Raw genomic sequence first — 25586 nt, 5'->3', positions numbered from 1 at the left:
CCGCATCAGCCTCTGTGCTGACAGCTCAGAGCCTGGAGCCTGCTTAGGATTCTGTATCTCCCTCCCTCTCTCTGCCCCCTCCCCACTCACACTCTGTCTCTTAGTCTCTTAAAAATAAACAAAACAGGGGCACCTGGGTGGCTCAGTCGGTTAAAGCGTCTGACCGGCTCAGGTCACGATCTCGCGGTCCGTGAGTTTGAGCCCCGCGTCGGGCTCTGGGCTGATGGCTCAGAGCCTGGAGCCTGTTTCCGATTCTGTGTCTCCCTCTCTCTCTGCCCCTGCCCCTGCCCCTGCCCCATTCATGCTCTTTCTCTGTCTCAAAAATAAATAAATGTTAAAAAATTAAAAAAATAAATAAATAAAAATAAACAAAACATTGCTAAAGGTAACCAGTGACTAAGTGCTAATTAGTCCTTGCCCATATTACCTTTCTAACCAGTTCTTAATCTTTTTGTTACAAAAAGTAAAGAATATAGCAGTTTGTAATGGTAAAAAGGAAAGAAAGCTCAGAAGGGAGTCTTTGATGCACTGAATTTTGGCTTAGCTGTTGTATAATTCCTGGGCTGCTTATTTGTTGCTTGAGAAGAGAGATGTCAAAATAATAATTAGGTGGTTTAGCTCAATAATCTTCAAAGTTCTGGGGTTTTTTTATTTCCACAAGTGATTCGTTTCATTTATTTTGGTGTGGTGGTTATGTTAGTGCTTAGTATTTTGCTGTTTAAAATAAAATAACCGGGGTGCCTGGGTGGCTCAGTTGGGTAAGCGTCTGACTTCAGCTTGGGTCACGAGCTCACGGTTTGTGAGTTCGAGCCCCCCATCAGGCTCTGTGCTGACAGCTTGGAGCCTGGAGACTGCTTTGGGTTCTGTGTCTCTGCCCCTCCCCCGCTCACATTCTGTCTGTATCTCTCAAAAATAAATAAAAATGTTAAAAAAATTTTTAAATAAGATAATCTTGTGAGTTAGCTTTATGGACTTATGATGAATTAATGTCATAATTTGTGTGACAGATTTAGCCAGAACACCTGAGTACCTATTTTTCAGTGGGTGGAGGAGTTAAGTGTATTAGCTCAAGTATGTAAGTGGAAAAAGAGCCCTTCTAGTGAATCTGGGGGGAAAAGGCAACAAACTATTCTTAGATTTGTTTTAGATGAATTCTGTTATTTGGTAATTCTGCTATTCCCTTTTTTTGAGGTGAGGACAGAAAAATAAATGGAGTAAGTGTGTTGAAATTATTTCTGAATAAGAGCATCACCTTGTATTCTTAAGACAATTTAGGGGAGCTTGGGTGACTCAGTCAGTTGAGTGTCTGACTTCAGCTCAGGTCATGATCTTGTGGTCAGTGAGTTTGAGCCCGGCGTCGGGCTCTGTGCTGACAGCTCAGAGCCTGGAGCCTGCTTCAGATTCTGTGTCTCCCTCTCTCTGCCCCTCTGTTTGTGCCCTGTCTCTCCCCCTCTCTCAAAAATAAATAAACATTAAAAAAAAATTTTTTTTTTTGAAGTATACTTCTGGACACCTGGCTGGCTCAGTACAGAGCATGCAACTCTTGATCTCGGGTGGTGAATTCAAGCCCTATGTTGGATGTGGATACTACTTAAGTAAAAAATTTTTTTAAAGATGAAAACTGCATTTATCATGATGAACACTGAGCAATGTATAGAATTGTTGAATCACTGTATTATACACCTGAAACTAATATAACACTGTTAATTGTACTGGAATTAAAATTCTTTAAAATAAATTTAAAAATTTTGAATGAAGTCCACCTTAAAGATTACACAAAAAAAACTGGTAAAACTAATGAACAAATTTTGCAAGGTTTTGTTTTTTTAAGATTTTATTTTTATATAATCTCTATATCCAACGTGGGCTCCAGCTTACAACTCCCAAGATCGAGTGCATCCTCTACTGACCAGTGAGGTTGCCCCTGCAAAGTTTTAGGATACTAAATCAACACAAAAATCAGTTCTGTTTGGGGGCACCTGGCTGGCTCAGGTGTTGGAGCATGCAACTCTTGATCTCAGGGATGTGAATCCAAGCCCCACGTTGGGTGTACAGATTATTTAAAAGTAAAATCTTAAATCAGGGGCACCTGGGTGGCTCAGTCAGTTGAGTGTCAGACTCTTGATTTCAGCCCAGATCATGATCTCAGGGTCCTGAGTTCAAGCCCCACATTGGACTCCATGCTAGTCATGGAGCCTACTTAAAAAAAAAAAAAAAAAAAAAAAAATGAGTTATGCGTTTATATAATAACGAACGATCTGGAAAGTTAACAGTTCATTTAAAATAGCACCAGGGGTGCCTGGGTGGCTCAGTTAGTTAAGCATCTGACTTTGGCTGTGCTGGTAGCTCAGAGCCTGGAGCCTGCTCCAGATTCTGTGTCTCCCTCTCTGCCTCTCCCCTGCTTGCACTCTGTCTCTCTTTTTCAAAAATAAGTAAACATTAAAATAATTTTAAATAACATCCAAGAGTTAGATACTAGGTATAAGCCTGACCAAGGAGGTGAAAAACTTATACAAACTTTTGTAATAAAAACTACAAAATGGGCGACTGCATGGCTCAGTGGGTTGAGCGTCCAACTCTTGATCTTGGTTCAGGTCATGATCTCATGGTCTTGAGATCCAGCCCCACATTAGGCTCTGCGCTGACAGTGCAGATTCCGCTTGGGATTCTCTGTCTGTCTTTGCCCCTCCCCTTCTCTTCTCTCTCTCTCTCTCTCTCTCTCTCTCTCTCTCTCTCTCTCAAAATAAGTAAACATTAAAAAAAGTCTGAACCTGCAATGGAAAGTTTAGTTAGAAGATGGAAGTCAGGTCTTGATTATTCAAAATTATTTTATTCATTGTAGATCCCTACTTTTTAATTTTACATAGGTTGTTTTTTTTTTTTAAAGAATTAGTTCTCTGAGGTAAAAGTACAAGCAAGGCAAGTCATTCAACTTAAAAAAAAAAAATTTACCAGCCCGTTTTTCAGTATATTTTACTGAAGTGTAACATACTACAAAAAGTACACAAATGGAAAACGTACAGCTGACTTTTCACAAAGGAAAATTAAAAACAAAACACTGTGGAACCCAGAAATCCCCCTTTTAATCCCATCACTCCCATCAAGAATAGCTCTTCGGATTTCTAACATACTTGTTTTGCTAGTTTTTAAAAACATTTATCTATTTTGAGAGATGTAGAGCGAGAGAGAGAATCCAATCCCAAGGAGGTTCCATGCTGTCAGTGCGGAGCCCTACATGGGGCGCAGGCTTGATATACGAAGGGTGAGATCATGACCCCAGGCAAGATCAAGAGTCTGATGCCTAACTGACTGAAATAAATGGTATTATGTACTGTATGTAGTAATGTCTGTTTTTTTTTTTAATTTATTTTTAGTTTTATTTTTTAATGTTTATTATTGAGAGACAGAGAGAGTGTGAGCAGGGGAGGGGGCAGAGAGAGAGGGGGAGACACAGAATCCAAAGCAGGCTCCAGGCTCTGAGCTGTCAGCACAGAGCCCAAGGTGGGGCTCGAACTCACAAACTGCAAGATCATGACCATGACCCAAGCTGAAGTCGGTTGCCCAACCGACTGAGCCACCCAGGTGCCCCGATAATGTCTGGTTTTCTTTTATTCAACTTTGTGAGAATTGTTCACATTACATACTGTTTCAGTGATTTCTGCTGTATATTGCTTCACTGTGTGAATATGTCCTACTTTATCCATTCTATCATAGGCAGACGTTGAGCTTACATTTATGTGTAAGGGTACCTTAAAATCTAGAGTGGATGATAGATGATAATAAATTTCTATGATGACTAGGTATCTGGAAAACTGTATTGTTTCTGGTTGCCACTGTGGGCCCTGGTTTTTCCCATTTCTCATGGTGGCAGTAGTGGGGGAGATTCTACAAGTTAAGATTTCATTCTTTTAGAAGAATTTTGTGAAGCAGTTTTCTTGTCTCCCAGGTTATAAGCATATTTCCCCTATATTTACTGATCATTTGTTTCAGTTACTAGAGGTACTGTGGTTAAGGAGAGAGAAGAGGTGGTGTGCCTGGGTGGCTCAGTCGGTTAAGCATCTGACTTCAGCTCAGGTCATGGTCTCGTGGTCGGTGGGTTCGAGCCCTGCGTTGAGCTCTGTGTTGACAGGGTGAAGCCTGGAGCCTGCTTTGGATTCTGTGTCTCTCTCTCTGCCCTTCCCCCCCCCCCCTCTCAAAAGTAAACGTTAAAAATTTTAAAAAAAGAGAAGAGGTCCCTCTTGTCAGATGGAGTCTCCACTACTGGGCTATAGACTGTAAATACATAGATTTGAGAATGTCGGTGATAAAACGTATGCAGATGATTGTCTCATTTACCCATTTTAAGGTGAAAGTAACTGGGTGATTAATTTAGACTGCATGGTCAGATATTGCCTTTATGAGATATGAATGACAAGGAGCAGCTATATGAAGATTCTAGTACAGAAACTTTATTCATAGAAATAAGGATAGCAGAAAATAGGGTTAGCAGGTTGGTAATTTTGGCATGGTGGAGAAAGGTCTGTTTCTGTTTGCTTAGTGAAGTGTGAGGCAAGTTCTGTTTGGAAGCAAGGAGGAATGTAGTATGATGTAGGACATTTGAAGAAGAAATAGTCATTTTGGAGAGTGGGGAAAAAAAACACATAGGGGATGTGTGGTAGGATTGCCATTGTTGTCTCTGTTTTGGGTTTGTGGCCAAGAATGTAGTGTTAGGGTGGGGGGGTGCAGAGAGAGAGAGAGAATCTTAAGCAGGCTCCATGCTCAGCGTAAAACTAGATATGGGGCTCGATTCCTCGACCTTGGCATCATGACCTGAGGTGAACTCAAGAGTTGGATGCTTCAGGCGCCTGGGTGGCTCAATTGGTTAAGCCTCTGACTTTGGCTCAGGTCACAATCTTAGGGTTTGTGGGTTCAAGCCCCATGTCTGTCTCTGTGCTGACAGCTCAGTCTGGAGCCTGATTCAGATTCTGTGTCTCCCTCTCTGTGCCCCTCCCCTGCTTGTTGTGTGCGTGTTCTCTTTCACTTTCTCTCTCTCTCTCTCTCTCTCTCAAAAATAAACTTAAAAAAGACAAAGAGTTGGATGCTTAACCGACTGAGCTACCCATGCACCCCTGTGGCCAAGAATTTAAAATGAGCCCATTCAGTACTGTTGTATGTTTCCTTAGAATGTTCATTCAGATGCTTGGCAATAACAGACACAAAATAGATGGTTAGAGGGTTGAGACCTCCCTCTTGTGGAACTTAAAGGTTTTATACACGAAAAGTCTGAATATAGTACAGTGTCTTCATAGAGGGTTTATATTTAAAAACATCTTGAAGATAACCATTGGAGATTCCCCCCCTTCCCCCCCCTCCCAAATATTTAATTGTTCAGCAGCAATTACCTATTTGGTCTCTTGATGCTTCCCCTTTCCCCCTCACATGGCAGCATCTCTTGCGTTCAAACGTCCTAACATGAATGCATTTAAAAACCATTACTCCATCATATATCTGTTTCGCTTCTTCCAATTGAGAGCCAAACTTCTTTAGACAAGAATCTGCCTTCCTAGATCCCTTTTCTTCCTTTCTGTTTAACCGTTTAGCAGATATATTTAATATACAGTAAAACCTTAGATTGTGAGTAACTTGTTCTGTGAGTGTTCTGCAAGACGAGCAAACATTTCTAATAAAATTTAACTTGATAAATGAATAATGTCTTGCAATACTAATAGTATGTGGTGCTGAATGTCACATCACAACTGAACCAATGGTTCTTCTCTCACTGCGGGATTATGGGTGATTGTCTCCTATGCTCAGATGCTTGGTCTCAGGCTGTGGTATTTGGCAGAGATCAGTGATTTTTTTCAGAACATTGGAAGGTACCCCACACCTGGCACTACTGTATTTTTTGTCACTTCAAAGCACCTATGGACAGTCCTTTGCTTTTCAACACAAGAGTAAGCTCAGGAATGATTTGTTTCATTCTAGGTCAGGCTGCCTGCAGATATAGACCCTTTCCTGTGCTGCCTTATTGCCAGTTACATTTAAAAAAATTTTTTTAATGTTTATTTATTTTTGAGAGAGACAGAGACAGAATGTGAGTGTGTTAGGAGCAGAGAGGGAGACATGGAATCCAAAGCAGGCTCTAGGCTCCAAGCTGTCAGCACAGAGCCTGACGCGGGGCTTGAACTCGCAAGCTGTGAGATCATGACCTGAGCCCAAGTCGGACACTCAACCGACTGAGCCACCCCAGTGCCCCTTGCCAGTTACGTTAAATACAGTATATGACGAGTTTATTAATACTGTCCTGTAGTCACCATCTGTGCCAGTGTATACACTGGCCCTTATGCAGGAGAAGAATCCATTGAACCAGTAGATAACTGATTCTGTTCGTCATAGCGAAAGTCATCCTATACAATAATAATCCTCCTCTCTCTTCTCTCCTTCACACCAGCCATGAAGATTTTCAAAGGTAAGTGAAGGTTAATATGTTTATTTTTCTTTATTATTTTGTATTACAGTATTAACCTATTTTGTATGAATATTTTTGGGATGTACAACAAATCATCTGAGTTTCCATTGTTTCTTATGGGGAAATTCGCTTTGATATACAAGTGCTTTGGGTTATAAGCATGATTCTTGAATAAACTATGCTCACAAACCAGGATTTTACCATATATTTTAATGTGCTAGGTTTTAGAGATACAAAGATGAATTCAGAGTCTCAGTTTCTGGTCATCATATCACAATCTAATAGGGCAGGTATGCAGTGAGTATACACATTAGTTCAGCTTGTATCAGTCCAGCTTCTTTCCCTTCATGCCTTCTAAACATTACTAAAAGTAATCATTGATTGTCTCCATGCTAAATTAGTCTTATTCTTAGCTTTTTACTTCTTAACTTTTTTGCTGCAGCTGATACCAGTCATTACCTCCTAATTTTATTTCCCTTTGATACTACCTCTATTCCTTACCTCTGCTTCATTGTTGATAATTGCTGTTATTGATTTGTTATATGTCAAGCCTTGAATGAAGTACTTTATGAACTTTCTTATTTGATTTTCAAAACAAACCCTAGGAGTTAGGTACTATTAATTATAGTTGATGAAACTGAAGCACCTCACATGCTAAGTGGCAAAGTCACTTGCCCTAATCCTACCCTAGTGATTCAGAATTGGTCACTTATTTTAACAAATACTGACTAGGTGCCAGACCTTGTGCCTGGTACTGGTATACAGCTAGAATGAGAGAGATAGGATGTTTTTCCTTAAAGCTTAATCCTCTTGCACAGTACAGAAAGTCAATAGGCAATTGAAATATACTATGAAATGTGATAGGGTCATATAGGTTACTAAATCACTTAGATAAGTAATTTCTCTGTAAAATAGGAGCATTGCCATCTGCCACAGGTTTTGTTTTTGTTTTTTGTGAGAGGATTAAATGAAAATGAATAGGTGCTGCATGTATTATGTTTGGCAGTCAAATGTTTGCTCTGAATTGCCTATTGGATGTTATCCGTTTAGTTGTTCGATAAGCACTTCAAAATCAACTTGTCTTAAAACCTAAGTCTTCCAATTTTCACTAATGTTCTTGTACCTTATTTTGGTTGGGTAGCACTCAAGTTTCCCAACCCCAGAAATAAGAATTCTGGGCTCTCTCCTTTTCTCATTTCCAGACAGTTACCAATGTTTAGTAGTGTGGTGTTCTATAACAGAATTTAGAAATGTTAAGCTTAGAGGGCCAGATAAAAATAAGTAATGGCAGGGGGCTGCTGGCTAAGTCGATTAAGCATCTGACTCTTTATTTTTATTTTTATTTTTTTTAATGTTTATTTATTTTTGAGAGAGAGACAGAGGTCAAGAGGGGAAGGGCCAGAGAGAGAGGGAGACACAGAATCTGAAGCAGGTTCCAGGTTCTGAGCTGTGAGCACAGAGCCTGATGCGGGGCTCTAACTCATGAACCTTGAGATCATGACCTGAGCCGAAGTCAGACGCTTAACTGACTGAGCCACTCAGGCACCCCAGCATCTGACTCTTCATTTCGACTCAGGTCATGATCTCACAGTTTGTGAGTTCAAACCCAGAATTGGCTCTGTGCTGACGGCGCAGAACCTGCTTGGGATTCTCTGTCTCCCTCTCTCTCAAAAAGAAGTAAACAAACAAACAAACAAACAAAAAAAAGTGATGGGGATTGTAGTACATTCTCCTTCCTTAAAGTGAGTGGTCACTATTTAGCTCCAGCTGATTGTGTGAGAAGGTAAGGCCTATTGGCATGTATCAGATTTTTAAGAAATATTTTAATTTTTAATAGAAAATACATTCCTGATTCAAAATCCATAAGGATCGTTATACAGTGAAATGTCCTTCTACCCCTTATTTTCTAGTCGCATAGTTTTTCTTCTCAAGTGGGAATTTATTATATGTTCCTCAAAGACAACCTTCTGCATATAAAAACAAATGGTATGTAGTTATTAATTCTACATTGTTGTATAAATGGTAGCCTATTTGACACATTTCTGAACATTTAGCAATATGTCTTGGAGATCATTCATCAGGGCATAGTTACCTTAAATTTTCCTTAATTTTTTTTTTTTAATTTATTTTTGAGACACAGAGAGACAGAGCATGAACAGGGGAGGGTGAGAGAGAGAGGGAGACACAGAATCTGAAACAGGCTCCAGGCTCTGAGCTGTCAGCACAGAGCCTGATGCGGGGCTCGAACTCACGGACCGCGAGATCATGACCTGAGCTGAAGTCGGATGCTCAACTGACTGAGCCACCCAGGCGCCCCTTCTTAATTTTTTTTTAAATTTTATTTATTTTGAGAGAGAGTGGAAGGGCAGAGAGAGAGGGAGAGAGAGAGAATCCCAAGCAGGCTCTGCACCGTCAGTGCAGAGTCCAATGTGGGGCTCAAACTCACGAACCGTGAGATCATGACCTGAGCTGAATGAAGTTAGACACTTAACTGAGTGAGCCACCCAGGCTCCCCTTAACTTTTTATGACTGCCTTGTATTCTATTCTGTGGGTATCTCATAACAAATTGGCTATTGATAGACATTTGAGTTGTTTCCAGTATTATTACAAATAGTGCTACAGTGAATACCTTGTAATAAACCATGGACTAGTATATCTGTAGGGTGATTTATTGTTATTTTTACTTCAAAAATTTTAATTCCAGTGTAATTAACATACAGTGCTATATCAGTTTTAGGTGTAGCAGTTTAGGTGTAGCAGTGAATATAGCAGTTCAATTCTATACATTACTCAGTGCTCATCACGATCAGTATACTCTCAATCCCCTTCACCTATTTCACCCCTCCCTCCCCCACCTTCCCTCTGGGAACCATCAATTTGTTCTCTATAGTTAAGAGTCTGGTTTTTTGATTTGTCTCTTTTTTCTTTGTTCATTTGTTTTGTTTCTTAAATTCCACATAAGACTAAAATGTTATTTGTTTTTCTCTGACTTATTTCACTTAGCATTATACCCTCTAGATCCATCCATGTTGTTGTAGATGGCAAGATCTTGCTTTTTCTTTTATTTATTTTGAGAGAGAGAGAGAGAGAGCAAGCACACAAGCAGGGGAGGGGCAGAGAGAGGGGGAGAGAGAATCCCAAACAGGCTCCTGCACTGTCAGTGCAGGGCCCAGGGTGGAGCTCGAACTCAGGATTTGTGAGATCATGATCTGAGCTGAAATCAAGAGTTGGATGATTAACCGACTGAGCCACCCAGGCACCCCAGGATCTTGCTCCCCCCCCCTTTTTTTTTTTCTTTAAGTTTTATTTATTTATTTTGAGAGAGAGAAAATGAGCCAGGGAGTGGCAGAGAGAAATCCCAAGTAGGCTCGCAGAGCCCGATGTGGGGGAGACCCGCAAGATCATGACCTGAGCTGAAGCCAGGAGTTGGGGGCTTAACTAGCTGAGCCATCCAGGCACCAGGATCTTGCTCTTGTTTATGGCTGAGTAATATTCCATTATGTATATGTGCCACATCTTCACCCATTAAGATTAGGTTTAAAAAAACTGAGATATAATTGACAGTAGTTTCAGGTGTGCAACATAGCAATCCAACATTCGTACATATTACCAAATGATCACCATGGTAAGTCTAGATAGGACTTTTTTTTTCCAGTTTTAAACTAGCTCTTATAAAAATGGACAATGTGTTTAAAAGATTCTGGGCTTAGAAATGGTGGATTGAAGGTGAAAATGCAAGCACAAATAGCAAGACAATAGCAGAATTGACCCTTTTGTAGTTTGTATTCCTAGCTCTTTGTTAGCCACATTAGGTTGAAAACAATGGTTGTCAGTAGTAAACCCATTAGCAGATACTTTGAAAATAAACTGTTCAAGATAATGTTGTCTTGTTTTGTTTTGTTTTGTTTTTAAGTAAGCTCTTGGCCCAATGTGGGGCTTGAACTCACCACCCAGGATCAGGAGTTGTTTGCTGTACTGACTGAGCTAGCCAGGTGCCCTAAGATAAAATTGATCTGTTAACAAATGAGAAAGTAACTGTTTTTCAAAAGATACATGCTATGGAGAGAGTTGTTTGTATGTTTGTTTGTTTTATTTTTAATTTTATTTATTTTTAAATTTATATCCAAGTTAGCATATAGTGCAATAATTATTTCAGAAGTAGATTCCAGTGATTCATCCATCCCTTATGTATAAATAACACCCAATGCTTGGCCCAACAAGCACTTAATGCCCCTTAATGCCCCTTACCCATTTAGCCCATCCCCACCCCCCCACAACCCCTCCAGCAACCCTCAGTTTGTTCTCTGTATTTAAGAGTCTTTTGTCCCCCTCCCTGTTTTATTAATTAATTGTTTTATTTATTTATTTTTTATTTAAAAAAAAATTTTTTTTAGCGTTTATTTATTTTTGAGACAGCGAGAGACAGAGCATGAACGGGGGAGGGTCAGAGAGAGGGAGACACAGAATCTGAAACAGGCTCCAGGCTCTGAGCTGTCAGCACAGAGCCCGACGTGGGGCTTGAACTCACTGACTGTGAGATCATGACCTGAGCCTAAGTCGGCCGCTTAACCGACTGAGCCACCCAGGCGCCCCAATGTTTTATTTATTTTTGAGAGAGAGCACGAGCGGGGGAAGGGCAGAGAGGGAGGGAGACAGAATCCGAAGTAGGCTCCAGGCTCCAAGCTGGAATGAAAAGACCAGATATGGGGTTCAAACCCACGAAGTGTGAGATCATGACTTGAGCTGATGTCTGATTCTTAATCGACAGACACCCTGCCCCTCCCTGTTCTTATTTTTGCTTCCCTTATGTTCATCTGTTTTGTATCTTAAATTCCTCCTATGAGTGAAGTTGTAGGCCATTGTCTTTCTCTAATTTTTTTTTTATTTTCTAGTAAGACAATTTATTCAATACCCTAGTAAAAGTTTTGATTATAAGTATCCAACAGTATAAAAAGTACAAAACAGATTTGTAGATTTCTAATATATTAATACAAAGTGCATGACTACATACAGTATATCCTACAGGCAAAGAGGTAGAAGGGGAAAAAGAAGGCTGTGGTTGAGGTCTAGTACTAAATAAATACAGAAGTAGAGATGATCCATATTATAGTATATTCTACCACCAATACTGTAGCCAAAATGTACAAAAAAAAAAAAAATTTTCGAAACAACAGGAGGAAGATGATAATGGCTGGGACTCTTGTAATTCACCTCAGAGGCTGTGGGAGAGCCAACCCAACTCACGGTGTAATCTGTGCATATGGTGGCTTGTAGTTTTTGCCATAAGGAAGAAATATAAAATTTTAAGTTTAGATTAAGAATTATAAAACTATATGGTGCCCGTAAAAAATGGCTCACTCCTTACTGTTATTTATACTAATTTTTAAAATCCGGTTTTAAAAGTAAGCACTGAGTTATGTTATTATAAGGTAGGCAAACGATCCTCCCTAATTATGAGAAGTCTGAACCGGTGATAGGTTATTCTTGAATGTTTAGAAAAGAGGCAATGACAGTACTTTGGTTTGGGTTCAAGTAAAAAGGCCTCCAATGAAGATTTTGGAATCAAAGAGCTCCGTGTTCAGGATGCATCATCTAACATCTCAGTGTTCACAAAGCCTGACTAAAAGAAGTCAAACCTAAACCAGCCCACTCAGCATTAACACACACCTCTTTTCTTTTAGAATTTTACTTTAATATAGAGTGGAAAAAAAACCAAAAACCCCAAACCCTAATAGGTTAAAGCCAGTCAAACAATCCCAACTCACTCTACACAGACAAAACCTTCACAAAGGTCAACTGAAGTAATCCAGAGCTAAAACTGAATTGCGCAGATTTTCAGTGAAGTCACCAGTCATGTAACACAAACAAAAGTCAATTATTTACACACTAGGCAAGCCCTCTAAGAAATGTGCCCCAAGAAGCATTAACCTTTGTTTTTTATGTGTGCCATCCTGAAGACGTGCACATTTATTTTAGATAATTTAACATTTTTAATAGAATGTGATCTCTACCATGCGGTAATGCTTTGGTTCTCTTCATTTAGGATTGCTCATCCTAAAACTTGACATTTCCCCAGAGGAGCTTTGATTCTGCTTTAGAAGTTTCAATATAGATTAAAATCTTTATCAAAAATGAATATGGAGGGAGGTGAGAGGATGCAACATATACACTCAAGTTACCTCTCTGTATGTTTAGAAACTACTCCTTCGAGGCATTTGCACCAGAGAGCTTAGTCTGTCCTGCTTAATATTCAGTAGTACAGGTTTGAATCATCAGAACCTTGGCAAGACCTTAAATTATTAACAACTACCTCTTGGGGCAAGTCCATGTTACTGAGTTATGACAAATTTATTATCAAGAAGGAAAACAAGTATAGCCAGCCATCTTAAAAATGCCCAACCACTGCTTCTCAATATAGAAAGACTAAAACTACATACATTTATCATACAACAAATCCCATCTCTGTCCCCTGAAATTCCCCTAGATTCATTCATTAGAAGGGGATTAAAAAAAAAAAAAGACTTAAAGAGCACTTTACAGCAGCATCAGCTTTCCTATGAAATACTCAGCATCTTAAATATTATGTGTACTTTTTTTCTTTTAGTAAGCTAGACACTGGCTTCAGAGTTTGTGGAACTGGAGGAGAAATAACAACCCATTCAAAACTATTCTAGAAAGTGTCTTTTGGCAGAATAGCAGGTATCCAAGTTAAAAATAGAAGGGTTTTGTTGCTTTGTTTTCTTTCTAAAATTTAAATCATTTTTTTGTTCCCCTTCTACCTAAACCTCAGTCACCACTCCTGAGTGGAGATGGGCAGAGGCTCTGGCCCCTGCTTCTCCAGCTTCTCAGCAGCTGCTTTCTTATTGTTGCAGCAAGGCTTGAATAGATGTGTGTCAATGAGAACTTCTCCAAAATGGCCTTTATAGATAATCCCACAACGTATTTTCTGTCTTTTCCAGTATGTGAGATCTAAAAAGGAAAAAACTGGCGTTCTGTTAGAGCCAGAAGCCATCTCTGTATCTGAGCCATTATCTGACTGGTTACTATAACAAGGAGACTGAGCTGGGGAGGCACTTGAGGTGGTACTGTGAGCATCAGAATTGTGACATTTGAATTCCTTCTGTAGTTTACTGATTTGGTTGCTTTTTATCATGTTTCCAGGTGAAGTTTTCACTTTCTTTGGTTTCAATGTTGTCTTCAGACTGGGTCCTGCCCTTGCATCTACCACATGATTCCAGTTTTTTTTTGATCCTGCTGGCAATTTCGTCCATCTTTTCACAAGCAGGACACAGGCATTACAGATGTCTCCTGAACCAGTCTCATGCAACCCAAAACAGCTCTGGAAGTCCTTTTCATAGCGTTTACTGTCAGTGAATCGAGAACTGGAGGACTTAGCTCTGCAAATACAGCAGCCCTCTATACTTCGGTACATCTTTGGCTTGTGAAAACCAAACATCTTTTCTGGGCAATAGTCTTCCAAAATCCTGTCTTTCTCTAATTTTGCTTAGCATAACACCCTCTAGCTCCATCCATATAGTTAGTTGCAAATGGCAAGGTTTCATTCTTTTTGATTGCCTAGTAATACTCCATTGTGTGTGTGTGTGTGTGTGTACACGTGTGTGTGTACACCCCACATCTTCTTTATCCATTCATCGGTCAGTGAACATTTAGGCTCTTTCCATACTTTGGCTATTGTTGATAGCGCTGCTATACACATTGGGGTGCACATGCCCCTTTGAAACAGCACACCTGTTTCTACCTACTAGTGCAATTGCTGGGTCGTAGGGTAGTTCTATTTTTAATTTTTTGAGGAACCTCCATACTGTTTTCCACAGTGGCTGCACCAGTTTGCATTCCCACCAGCAGTGCAAAAGAGATCCTCTCTCCCTGCATCCTCGCCAACATCTGTTGTTGCCTGAGTTGTTCATTTTAGCCATTCGGACTGGTGTGAGGTGGTATCTCATTGTGGTTTTAGTTTGTATTTCCCTGATGATGAGTGATGTTGAGCATTTTTTCATGTGTCAGCCATCTGAATGTCTTCTTTGGAGAAGTGTGTATTCCTGTCTTTTTCCCATATCTTCAGTGGATTATTTGTTTTTTTGGGTGTTGAGCTTGATAAGTTCTTTATGGATTTTGGATACTAACCCTTTATCTGATATGTCGTTTGCAAATATCTTCTCCCATTCTGTTGGTTGCCTCTTAGTTTTGCTGATTGTCTCCTTTGCTGTGCAAAAACTTTTTATTTTGATGAAGTCCCAATAGTTTGTTTTTGTTTTTGTTTTTCTTGCCTCTGGAGACATGTTGAGTAAGAAATTGCTGCTGCCGAAGTCAAAAAGGTTTTGCCTGCTTTCTCCTCGAGGATTTTGATGGCTTCCTGTCTTACATTTAGGTCTTTCATCCATTTTGAGTTTATTTTTGTGTATGGCGTAAGAAAGTGGTCCAGGTTCATTTTGCTGCATGTCACTGTCCAGTTTTCCCAGTACCATTTGCGGAAGAGAGTGTCTTATTTCAATGGATATTCTTTCCTACTTTGTCAAAGATTAGTTCGCCATACGTTTGTGGGTCCATTTCAGGGTTCTCTATTCTGTTCCATTGATCTGAATGTCTGCTTTTGCGCCAGTACCATACTGTCTTGATTACAGCTTTGTAATACAATACATCTTGAAGTCCGGGATTGTGACGACTCCGGTTTCGGTTTTCTTTTTCAGGATTGCTTTGGCTATTCGGGGTCTTTTCTGGTTCCCTGCAAATTTTAGGATTGTTTGTTGTAGCTCTGTGAAGAATGCTGGTGTTACTTTGATAAGGATTGTATTGAATGTGTAGATTGCTTTGGGTAGTAATGACGTTCTAATATTTGTTCTTCCAATCCAGGAGCATGGAATATTTTTCCTGTGTGTGTGTGTCTTCAATTTCTTTCATAAGCTTTATATAGTTTCCAGTGTGTAGATTTTTCACCTTTGGTTAGAGCTGACAGCTCAGAGCCTGGAGCCTGCTTTGGATTCCATGTGTCTCTCTTTCTCTCTCTCTCACCCTCCCCTGCTCACTGTCTCTCTCTCAAAGAAAAGTTTTAAAAAATAAAGATATTATTTATATTTATAAATATATATAACTTATTATATATATTTTAAAATATATATATAAATATATAAAATATAAAAATTTATATAAATGTAAATAAAGATATTTACAATCCTCATTTACCGTTGTCAATGCTTTTTATTTATGTATATACAAACTTCTTTTTTTGGGTGTGTAGATCCAAATTTCTACCCGGTATTATTTTTTCTCTGTCTAGACTTCTTTTAGTATTTTTTTCATGAAGAGGATTTATTTCTTGTATTTGAAAGATACTTCATTAGCTACAAAATAGGTTGATTTTTTTTGTGTGTTTTGCCCACCCCTCCCCCTCCCCCATTTTAGAGATCTGACTACTATGTTTTGGCTTACATTGTTTCTAACAAGTTGTCATTCTTAAATTTGTTACTCTGATTATACAAGTCTCTTTTTTTTCCTTTTGCCTGATTTTTATGTTTTTTTCCCCCCATCACTGGTTTTCTGAAACTTTTAAAAAAGACTTATTTTTGGGGTGCCTGGGTGGCTCAGTTGGTTAAGCGTTTGACTTCAGCTCAGGTCATGATTTCGCAGTCCATGAGTTTGAGCCCCGTGTCCGGCCCTGTGCTGACAGCTCGGAGCCTGGAGCCTGCTTTGGATTCTATGTCTCCCTCTCACTGCCCATCCCCTGCTTATGCTCTGTCTCTGTCACTCTCAAAAATGAATAAATGTTTAAAAAAAATTTTTTTAAAGACTTATTTTAACGTTTATTTATTTTTGAGACAGAGAGAGACAAAGCATAAACGGGGGAGGGTCAGAGAGAGGGAGACACAGAATCTGAAACAGGCTCCAGGCTCTGAGCTGTCAGCACAGAGCCCAATGCGGGGCTCGAACTCACGGACCGCGAGATCATGACCTGAGCCGAAGTCAGCCGCTTAACGGACTGAGCCACCCAGGCGCCCCTAAAGACTTATTTTTAAATAATTCCTACACCCAGCGTGGGTCTGGAACCCACAACCCCGAGATTAAGAGTTGCATGCCATACCAACTGAGCCAGCCACAAGTCCCTTTAGCAATTTATGAAATGCTTTAGTGTGTGTTTTTTCATATTTCTTTTGCTTGGGGTTTGTTTTTTGGATCTGTAGATTTATACTTTTCATCAAAACTGGCAAGTTTTCTGCCATTGTTTATTTTGTAAACTTACTGCTTATTGTTTTTATTGTGTTTGTTTTGGTTTTGCCATCATTTAAATATTTTCCTCCATTCCTTTAAATATTTCCTTTCCCGGGGCGCCTGGGTGGCTCAGTAGGTTAAGCGGCCAACTTAGGCTCAGGTCATGATCTCACAGTCAGTGAGTTCAAGCCCCGCGTCGGGCTCTGCTGACAGCTCAGAGCCTGGAGCCTGGTTCAGATTCTGTGTCTCCCTCTCTCTGACCCTCCCCCGTTCATGCTCTGTCTCTCTCTGTCTCAAAAATAAATAAACGTTAAAAAAAAATTAAAAAAAAAATATTTCCTTTCCCATCCATATCCCTTCAGGCAGCCAGTCAACATGTATGTTTGTATGCTTAGTGTTTCATACTCACAAAGTTCTATTTTTTTTTTTTTTTTAATGTTTAGTTATTCTTGAGAGAGAAAGAGAACAGTGGAGAGGCAGAGAGAGGGAGATGGGATCCAAAGCAGAGAGCCTCATGCGGGGCTCGAATTCATGAACTGTGAGATCATGACCTGAGCAGAAACCAAGAAGTCAGATGCTTAAACTGAATGAGCCACCCAGGCATCCCTGTTCTTTTTGTTTTTTTAAATCTTTGTGTTTTCATTTAGGTAGTTTCTACTGCTGTTTTTGAATTCTTTTTTTTTTTTAAGTTTATTTATTTAAGTAATCTCTCTACTCAATGTGGGTCTCACAACCCCAAGCTCAAGAGTCACATGCACTTCCGACTGAGCGAGCCAGGCGCCCCAAGTATCTTTAATTCCTGATAATGTTCTTCTTCACAGTCTGATTGATGTTAATCCTATTAAGTGTATTTTTGTCTCCAGAAGTTTTGACTTGAGTCTTTCTCTTTGTTTTTTAAAGTATCTTCTATTTCTCTCCTGCTCATGTTTTGCTTTACATTCTTGAGTATGTGGAATACATTTTCTTAAATTTTTCTATTTATTTTTGAGAGATGCTCGGGGGCAAGGGCAACAGGAGGGGGACAGAGGATCTGAAGCAGGCTCTGCGCTGATAGCAGAGAGCCCTATGTGGGACTTGAACTCAACAAACCATGAGATAGATCATGACCTTAGCTGAAGTTGGACACTCAACCGACTGAGCCACCCAAATGCCCCAGAGCATGTGAAATACATTTTAAATAACTGTCTTAATGTCCTTGTCTAGTTCTGTCATCTATGTCCTTTTTGGGTCTGTTTCTATTGAATATCCTTTCTTCATTATGGATTTTAATTCCTTGCTTCTTTGTTTGCCTGATAATTTTTTACTTATGTAACTTACCAGACATTGTGAGGTTTGTTGCAGTGCTGGGTTTTTGTTTTTTGTGTGTGTTTTGTTTTGATGAACATGAGTGGGGGAGAGGGACGAGAGCGGGGGAGAGAGAATCTTAAGCAGGAGCCACATGCAGGGCTTGATCCCACAACCCTGGGATCATGACCTGAGCCAAAATCAAGTCAGACGCTCAACCAACTGAACCACCCAGGTGCCCCTGTATGTATGTTGTTTGTTTTGACTCTGGGAGGCAGTTACTTGGAAACAGTTTGGTCCTATTGAGGATTGCCTTTATGTTTTGTTAGGCAGGCCTGGAACAGGTCTCCAGTGTTAATTTAACTCCATTACTAAAGCAGTACTTGCCCTGTGTTGTATAGGTCTTTCTACCTTGGCTATTGGGAACATGAGTTATTCTAGACCCTATGTGATATCTGAAGATTGTTTCATCTACTCATTTCTAAGTAATTCTTATATAGGCCTCAGTTTTCTCAAGCAGAAGCTGATTAGCAGTTAGCCAAAGGCTGGAGGGAATGTTCTGCAGATATCTGAGCTTGCTATCTCTTCATTCTGTCCTGTAAATTCTAGCCACCAAGGCCTCTCCAAATTCTGTGAGACAATACTCCTTTTGGGTTGCTCCTCTATGCTGTGAACAAAATTCTGTAGGCAGTAAGTTGGGGACACTTGTAGGACTCCTCTCATTTGTTTCCCTTCTCTCAGATCACTGTCCTGTGCTACTACTGTTCAGTGTTGAAAACTGATGTTTCATGTACTTGGCCATTTTTTTTAGTTGTTTGAGGTGGGAGGGTGAATCTGGTACCTGTTAACTTCCATCATGGCTAACAGTGAAAGTTAAATAGTACTGCAACTTACCCCTCATTTGTGTGGGATATAAAACATTTTGTGTATTTTTGTTGCCACTGGAGTACCTCAATGTTTGTAGCATGTGTATGTAGCATTCATGTGTTTGTTTTTAGTGCTCATACTCTGGACATTTAATGTTACTACCACATTGTGTGGTCCATAGACTAATGTGGTTGTGAACTGTTTGTTACTAGTCTACAGAGAGAGAAGTATAAAAATTTGGAGTAAGCATAATTTTTTAAAATTTATTTTGAGAAAGTGTGAGTGGGGGAGGGCAGAGAACAAGAGGCAGAGAGAATCCCAAGTAGGCGCCATGCTCAGTGCAGGTTTGATCTCACAACTGCAAGATTATGACCTGAGTGGAAATCAAGAGTCGGATGCCTAACCACCTGAGCCACCCAGGTACCCCTGGAGTGAGCATTATTTTATAAAAATCCATTTGATGGGGTGCCTGGCTGGCTCAGTTGGAAGAGCATATATATGCCTCTTGATCTCGGGGTTGTGAGTTTGAGCCCCACATTGGGTATAAAGATTACTAAAAATAAATAAATTAAAAAAAATTTTTTTTAACGTTTATTTAATTTTGAGACAGAAACAGAGCGTGAACAGGGGAGGGGCAGAGAGAGAGGGAGACACAGAATCTGAAACAGGCTCCAGGCTCTGAGCGGTCAGCACAGAGCCCGACGTGGGGCTCGAACTCACAGACTTAACCGACCGAGCCACCCAGGCGCCCCTGAAATAAATAAATTTTAAAAAATACAGCAAGGAGTGATTGTTAACAACAAAAAACCCATCTGTTGTACACTGGAAATAAAAAATCTGGTCCTTCAACCACTGGTAATTTGAGGAGCTATGTGTTGGAATCTGCCCAGAATGACTAACTTCACTAAGGGGTTAGGCATCACTGGCTAGGTCAGAAAGTGTTTGTAGATAAGGATCCAAAGCCCTAATTCCAGGATTCTGGGCAGATTATCTGTCTGCTTACTTACCTGCAGCTAAATACTGCCTTTTAAACTGTGCCTCATCCCTATGGCTCTAGCTTTGAAGTCTCTCTATTTTCAACCCGGTTTTTCCCCATTCCTCAGGGCTTTTCATCAAACTTGTTGACTAATATATTCACAAAAGGATTAGGAGTTGGAAGCAAAGATTTTGGATTCTGCTGAAAGTAACTGACTTTTTATTTTATTTTAATCTTCAAAGCATTTAAGCATTTTCTAGGACTCTGACTCCAATATAGTTAGTCCCCACCTGTCATGTAATCTCTTCTCCCTTTCTCTGTCCTTCTAAACAAGTGTCCCCTCTACTGTTTTAATGTTTGGTTGGAGATGGTCTCCAATGCATACAGTAGGCACTAAAATTAAAATGTCTGTTGAATTTAAATATTTACTGAATTGAGTAAGCTGTTTTTTCATTGATCATTTGTTTTGTCCATTTTGCTTGTGTTATTTCATTTCTTTACAAGTTTGTTACAGCTAAACAAGAAGAAAGTCCAGTTTGAAAAACTAATGGACTCCATTCTGTGTGTATGTGTGTGAGAGAGAGAGTCAGTAATTGTCTAATAGGAGAGCCCTTTTAATCTTCTATATCTTCCTTTTTAATTATTATTACTATTATTATTTTATTTTTTATTAAAAAATTTTTTTAATGTTTATTTTAGAGAGAGAGAGTGTGAGTAGAGGAGGGGCAAAGAGAGAGGGAGACAGAATCCAAAGCAGGCTCCAGGTTCTGAACTGTCAGCACAGAGCCCTATGTGGGGCTTGAACCCATGAACGTGAAATCATGACCTGAGGTGAAGTTGGATGCTCAACTGACTGAGCCACCCAGGCGCCCCTATTTCATTATTTTTTTAAAAAACTTTTTAATGTTTATTTTATTTTTGAGAGAGAAACAGAGTGTGAGCACGGGAGGAGCAGAGAGGGAAACAGAATCTGAAGAAGGCTCCAGGCTCTGGGCTATCATCACAGACCCTGATGCTTGAACCCACGAACTATGAGATCATGACCAGAACCAAAAGTCAGAGACTTAACTGATTGAGCCACCCAGGCGCCCCTATAGCTTCCTTTAAAAAATTTTTTTTAAATTTATTTTAAGAGAGAGATTATTGGGGGGAGGGGGCGCAGAAACAGAGATGGAAGGAGGGAAGAGAGAGTGCCCGCACGAGCATCCCAGGCAGGCTCTGCACTGTCAGTGCAGATGCAGGGCTCGAACTCCCAAATCATGAGATCATGACCTGAGCCGAAATCAAGAGTCAAACACTTAAACCGACTGAGCTACCCAGGTGCCCCTATCTTTTAAGCTTCTACTTATTATCATATTTCTAGCTTTCTTGTGGTATGTACTCCCAATTCTAATTTATTGCTTCTGAGTAATACTTGGTAGTATAAAGTACCTGGTAGTCAGGTTGCCTCTTTCTGTGTGTTCTTTCTTTTCCTTTTCTCCATTTCACCAGTTAACAGCATTCTTGGGTCTCATTTGAGATCTGGTGTGCTTTGGGGGCACATTTATAAATGATATAAATGATACCCTTCTCTGGATATTACTTTTGGGATATATATGAAAACTGATAGTAGAGCAGGTTAAAATGGCAAGAATTTAAGTTAATACCAAATAATCTACAGGATTCCTAAGTAGTAACTTAAATCAACCATATCTTAAAGCCTGTCTAAATACAACTGTATTGTAAAGAAAATGCAAATACAATTGTATTGTAGCTTTTTCTCTCACTTTATTTACTAATTTTCAGAATAATGCAGTGGTTTCCTATTATTTTTCAAAGATAATGAGTTCTTTGTTTTTGTTTCTGTCATTGAGAGTGCATCGATTTAAACATATTCGAAGTTTTCAATCCATTGTAGCTGTTATTTTTTTGGTGCTCAAACTGACTCTTCTTTTCACCAGTGGAATTTTATCCAGGCTGGCTCTTGAATCTGCTTTTGTAATATTTTTGTAAATTATTATGAAACACGTCAAATTTATAGAAAAGTTGCAAAAATGGCACAAAGAACTATTCATCTGCTTTTCCCTGGATTCCCCATATTTGCTTTATAATTCCTTTTGGCATGACCATAAGTATATAGAACTCCTAAGTCGTTATTAGAAATAGCTTTGTTGCTTTCTGGCATGAAAGCCAAAGTCACCTTTGTATTTTCCCTGTCCCAGCTTAGAATCTGTTAACTTCTCAGTGGAATCTTGGTTCCTTTTAGTGAGAAATGGGATTTTAGGCATATAGTCTGGGTGCTAGGGGTGGGGTACTCATTGCTACTGAGTTGGTCATTATTTCTAGACCTTTTCAGTAAACGCCACTATGAAATGGTTTTTTTTTTTTTTTTTTAATTAAAAAAAGTTTTTAATGTTTCGTTTTGAGAGCAAGCGCGTGCTGTTTCTTTTTGAGAGAGGGCAAGCGGGAGCAAGTGGGGGAGGGGCAGAGAGAGAGGGAGACAGAATCTGAAGCAGGCTCCAGGCTCTGAGCTGTCCGCACAGAGCCTGATGCAGGGCTTGAACTCAGGAACCATGAGATCATGACTTGAACCAGTCGGATTCCCAACTGACTGAGCCAGCCAGGTGCCCCACAACTATGAAATGTTTTAAAGATACTTACTAAAACTTTTCAAAAAATGAATGTTCTTGAAAACTTTGCTTCTTTGTTTTTTAAAGAACAGAAAACTTATTTTTAGTGAGAAGTTAAGCAGAATGTGAGATTTTTCAGTAATGCATATGTTGCATTATAATAAATACTTCACTTTCATCCACCTAATCATAAACTTAAAGCTAGGATGTGACCATCACTGTAGTATATCTCATGACTAGCAAATACGTATTTAACAGATATTTGAATGAGTGAAGATTGAATAGAAGTAAATATTGGTTTTAAGATCTTAATATCCTATCAGGCATTTAATAAATGGTGGTTTTTCTTAAGGCTTTTTAAAAACATTTTTTAAAATTTATTTTGAGAGAGCCAGAGTGTGAGAGTGGGGGAGGGGCATAGAGAATCCCAAGCAGGCCCCACACTGCCAGCATAAGGCCCAACATGGGGTTGAACCCATGAACTATAAGCTATGACCTGAGCTGAAGTCAAGAACCGGATGCCTAACCAACGGAGCCACCCAGGCACCCTCTTTTTATGGCTTTATATTTTTCTTAATTTATGTAATTTCCAGGCTTAAAATAACCTCATTTTTGTTTCCTCTTAATGTTTCATTACAGGATTGAAGAAGATGCTCCTGCTCCCTCTACCTCTGCAGATAAAGTGGATAGGTAAGATTGTTTACAGAGTACAGTTAGATTTTATCTCTGGAACATAAACGTAAGAACTATATAACTTGAGGGCAGTGTCATTATTTTTAAAAAAAATTTTTTTAATGTTTATTTTTTGAGAAACAGAGCATGAGTGGGGGAGGGGCAGAGAGAGAAGGAGACAGAATCCAAAGCAGGTTCCAGGCTCTGAGCTGTCAAGACAGAGCTGGATGTGGGGCTTGAAGCCACAAGCCATAAGATCATGACCTGAGCCGAAGTCGGATGCTTAACCAACTGAGCCACCCAGGCACCATAGTATCATTATTATTGTTTTTTTTAATTATTATTTTTTAAAATGTTTATTCACCCTTGAGAGAGAGAGAGAGAGAGAGAGAGAGAGAGACAGAGCACAAGCAGGGGAGGGGCAGAGAGAGAGAGAGGGAGACACAGAATCTGAAGTAGGCTCCAGGCTCTGAGCTGTCAGCACAGAGCCCGACACAGGGCTGAAGCTCATGAGCCGTGAGGTCATAGCCACCCAGAGAAGCCCCTAACTTGTGTGTAATTTAAAGTATAGTCTTGGGCCACCTGGGTGGCTCAGTCAGTTGTGTCCGACTTTGGCTCAGGTCATGATCTCATAGTTCATGGGTTCAAGCCCCACATCGGGCTCTGTGCTGACAGCTCAGATCCTGGAGCCTGCTTCGGATTCTGTGTCTCCTTCTCTCTGCCCCTCCCCTGCTCACGCTCTTGTCTCTATCTCTTTCAAAATAAATAAACATTAAAAATTTAAAAAATATATAAAGTATGGCATCCTCCTGACAGTGATGTCTTCTGGTTTTTCACATTGATTAAAATATTAAATTGTAAGTTACTTAGTTCTCCTTATTCATTACATGCCTGGCAAATGTTAACCTATCTTTGAATACTCATGAGCTGTGAGGTCATGACTTGAACAGAAGCTGGACGTTTATTTATTTTTTTTTTTAGTGTTTATTTTTTAGAGAGAGCAAGCAGGAGAGGGTCAGAGAGAGAGGGAGACAGGATCCCAACCGGGCTCTGTGCTGCTAGCAGAGAGCCCCATGTGGGGCTTGAACTCTTGAACCGTGAGATCATGACCTGAGCTGAAGTTAAATGCTTAGTTGACTGAGCCACCCAGGCGTCCCAGGATTTCTTTTGATGTTATAGTGATAAATGTGAGTTAGCTAGGCCTTGCCACAGTGGTCAGAGGTTTAAAGAGGTTAAAGTATAATGGTTTAAATGTAGCAGGTATTCAGGGCACTGGATGAGTCGGTGGATTGTCTGACTCTTGATTTTGTCTCAGGTCATGATCCCAGGGTCGTGGGATCCAGCTCCATGCTGGCTCCATGCTGTGTGTGAAGAATCCTGCTTAAGATTCTCTCTCTTTCCCTATGCCTTTCTTCCCTGCTTGCACTCTCTCTAAAGTAAAAATTAAAAAAATACATAGCAGGTATTCCAAAAAATGTGGGTTTTAAACAGTATTTGACACTTGAAAAACTTTTTTCTTGCAGTTTGGATGTGGATAATGAAGCTAAGAAACTGTTGGGTTTAGGACAGAAACATCTGGTGATGGGGGATATTCCAGCAGCTGTCAATGCATTCCAGGAAGCAGCTAGTCTTTTGTAAGTACTGTGTTTTGATATGATGTGCTATATTTTGTTTGTTAAAAGGTTGTCTTCTGGTGCCTGGATGGCTGAGTCGGTTAAGCGTCTGACTCTTGATTTTGGCTCAGGTCATGATTTCATGGTTTTGGGGTTTGAACCTGTATTGAGCTCTGCACTGTCAATGGGGAGCATGCTTAGGATTCCCTCTCCCTCTCTCTCTGCTCAAATACATATAAATACATATATATATACACATATATATATGTATGTGTATATATATATATGTATATATATGGTTGTCTTGTGGGGGAAAGAATTTTAAAAGATTGGATATTTTTCATGTACAAGTTTATTCCTGTAACTAATGATGAGACTTACATATCACTGAGCAATTTTGGTCTTTGCTTTTCCTGAGTAAGGTAATTTGTTTTTCCAACCACCACTGATTAGGGTGGCCAACCTGTCCTGCTTTGTTCTGGGACTTTTCTAAATTTTTTATTTTTTAATGTTTTATTTATTCTTGAGAGAGGGAGAGAGTGCGCACGTGCCTGAACACGAGTGGGGGAGGGGCAGAGCTAGAGAGATACACAGAATCCGAAGCAGGCTCCAGGCTCTGAGCTGTCAGCACAGAGCCTGATGTGGGGCTCGAGCCCACAAGCCGCAAGATTATGAGCTGAAGTTGGATGACCAACCAGCTGAGCCACCCAGGCGCCCCTGTTCTGGGACTTTTCTAATTTAACATTGGAAGTTCTGTGTCTGGGGAAACTCCTCAAAGTCCAAGCAAGCCGTAGGGGCTCCTGGGTGGGTAATTCAGTTGAGCAACCAACTTGTGATTTTAGATCAGGTCATGATCCCAGGGTGGGATCGAGCCTCGAGCACCGCCCCCCCC

At 40.0% G+C, this 25586-nt stretch overlaps 2 protein-coding genes across 7 annotated transcripts in view; one reads left to right on the top strand and one right to left on the bottom strand.

The window, feature by feature from the left end:
• The window catches only part of NASP (nuclear autoantigenic sperm protein), a 42946-nt gene that overhangs the window by 3583 nt on the left and 13777 nt on the right, over positions 1 to 25586 (top strand). For 5 of the 6 annotated variants that reach the window (XM_049618620.1, XM_049618624.1, XM_049618623.1 and 2 more), the window contains 3 exons: positions 6431 to 6448; positions 23049 to 23099; positions 24605 to 24715. In XM_049618620.1, coding sequence (XP_049474577.1) covers positions 6431 to 6448; positions 23049 to 23099; positions 24605 to 24715 — 180 coding nt within the window. The remainder of the gene's footprint in view (positions 1 to 6430; positions 6449 to 23048; positions 23100 to 24604; positions 24716 to 25586) is intronic. The other variant, XM_049618622.1, reaches the window with a different exon arrangement.
• LOC125913508 (SIN3-HDAC complex-associated factor-like) lies at positions 12942 to 16272 on the bottom strand. Its single transcript, XM_049618678.1, has one exon. The coding sequence runs from the start codon at positions 13903 to 13905 to the stop codon at positions 13240 to 13242; it is 666 nt and encodes a 221-aa protein (XP_049474635.1). The 5' UTR covers positions 13906 to 16272; the 3' UTR covers positions 12942 to 13239.

This window comes from Panthera uncia (assembly GCF_023721935.1).
Source record: "Panthera uncia isolate 11264 chromosome C1 unlocalized genomic scaffold, Puncia_PCG_1.0 HiC_scaffold_4, whole genome shotgun sequence".
Taxonomy (NCBI): domain Eukaryota; kingdom Metazoa; phylum Chordata; class Mammalia; order Carnivora; family Felidae; genus Panthera; species Panthera uncia.
Note: the sequence above shows the minus strand (reverse complement) of the source record. Positions and strands in the feature narration are given on the sequence as shown.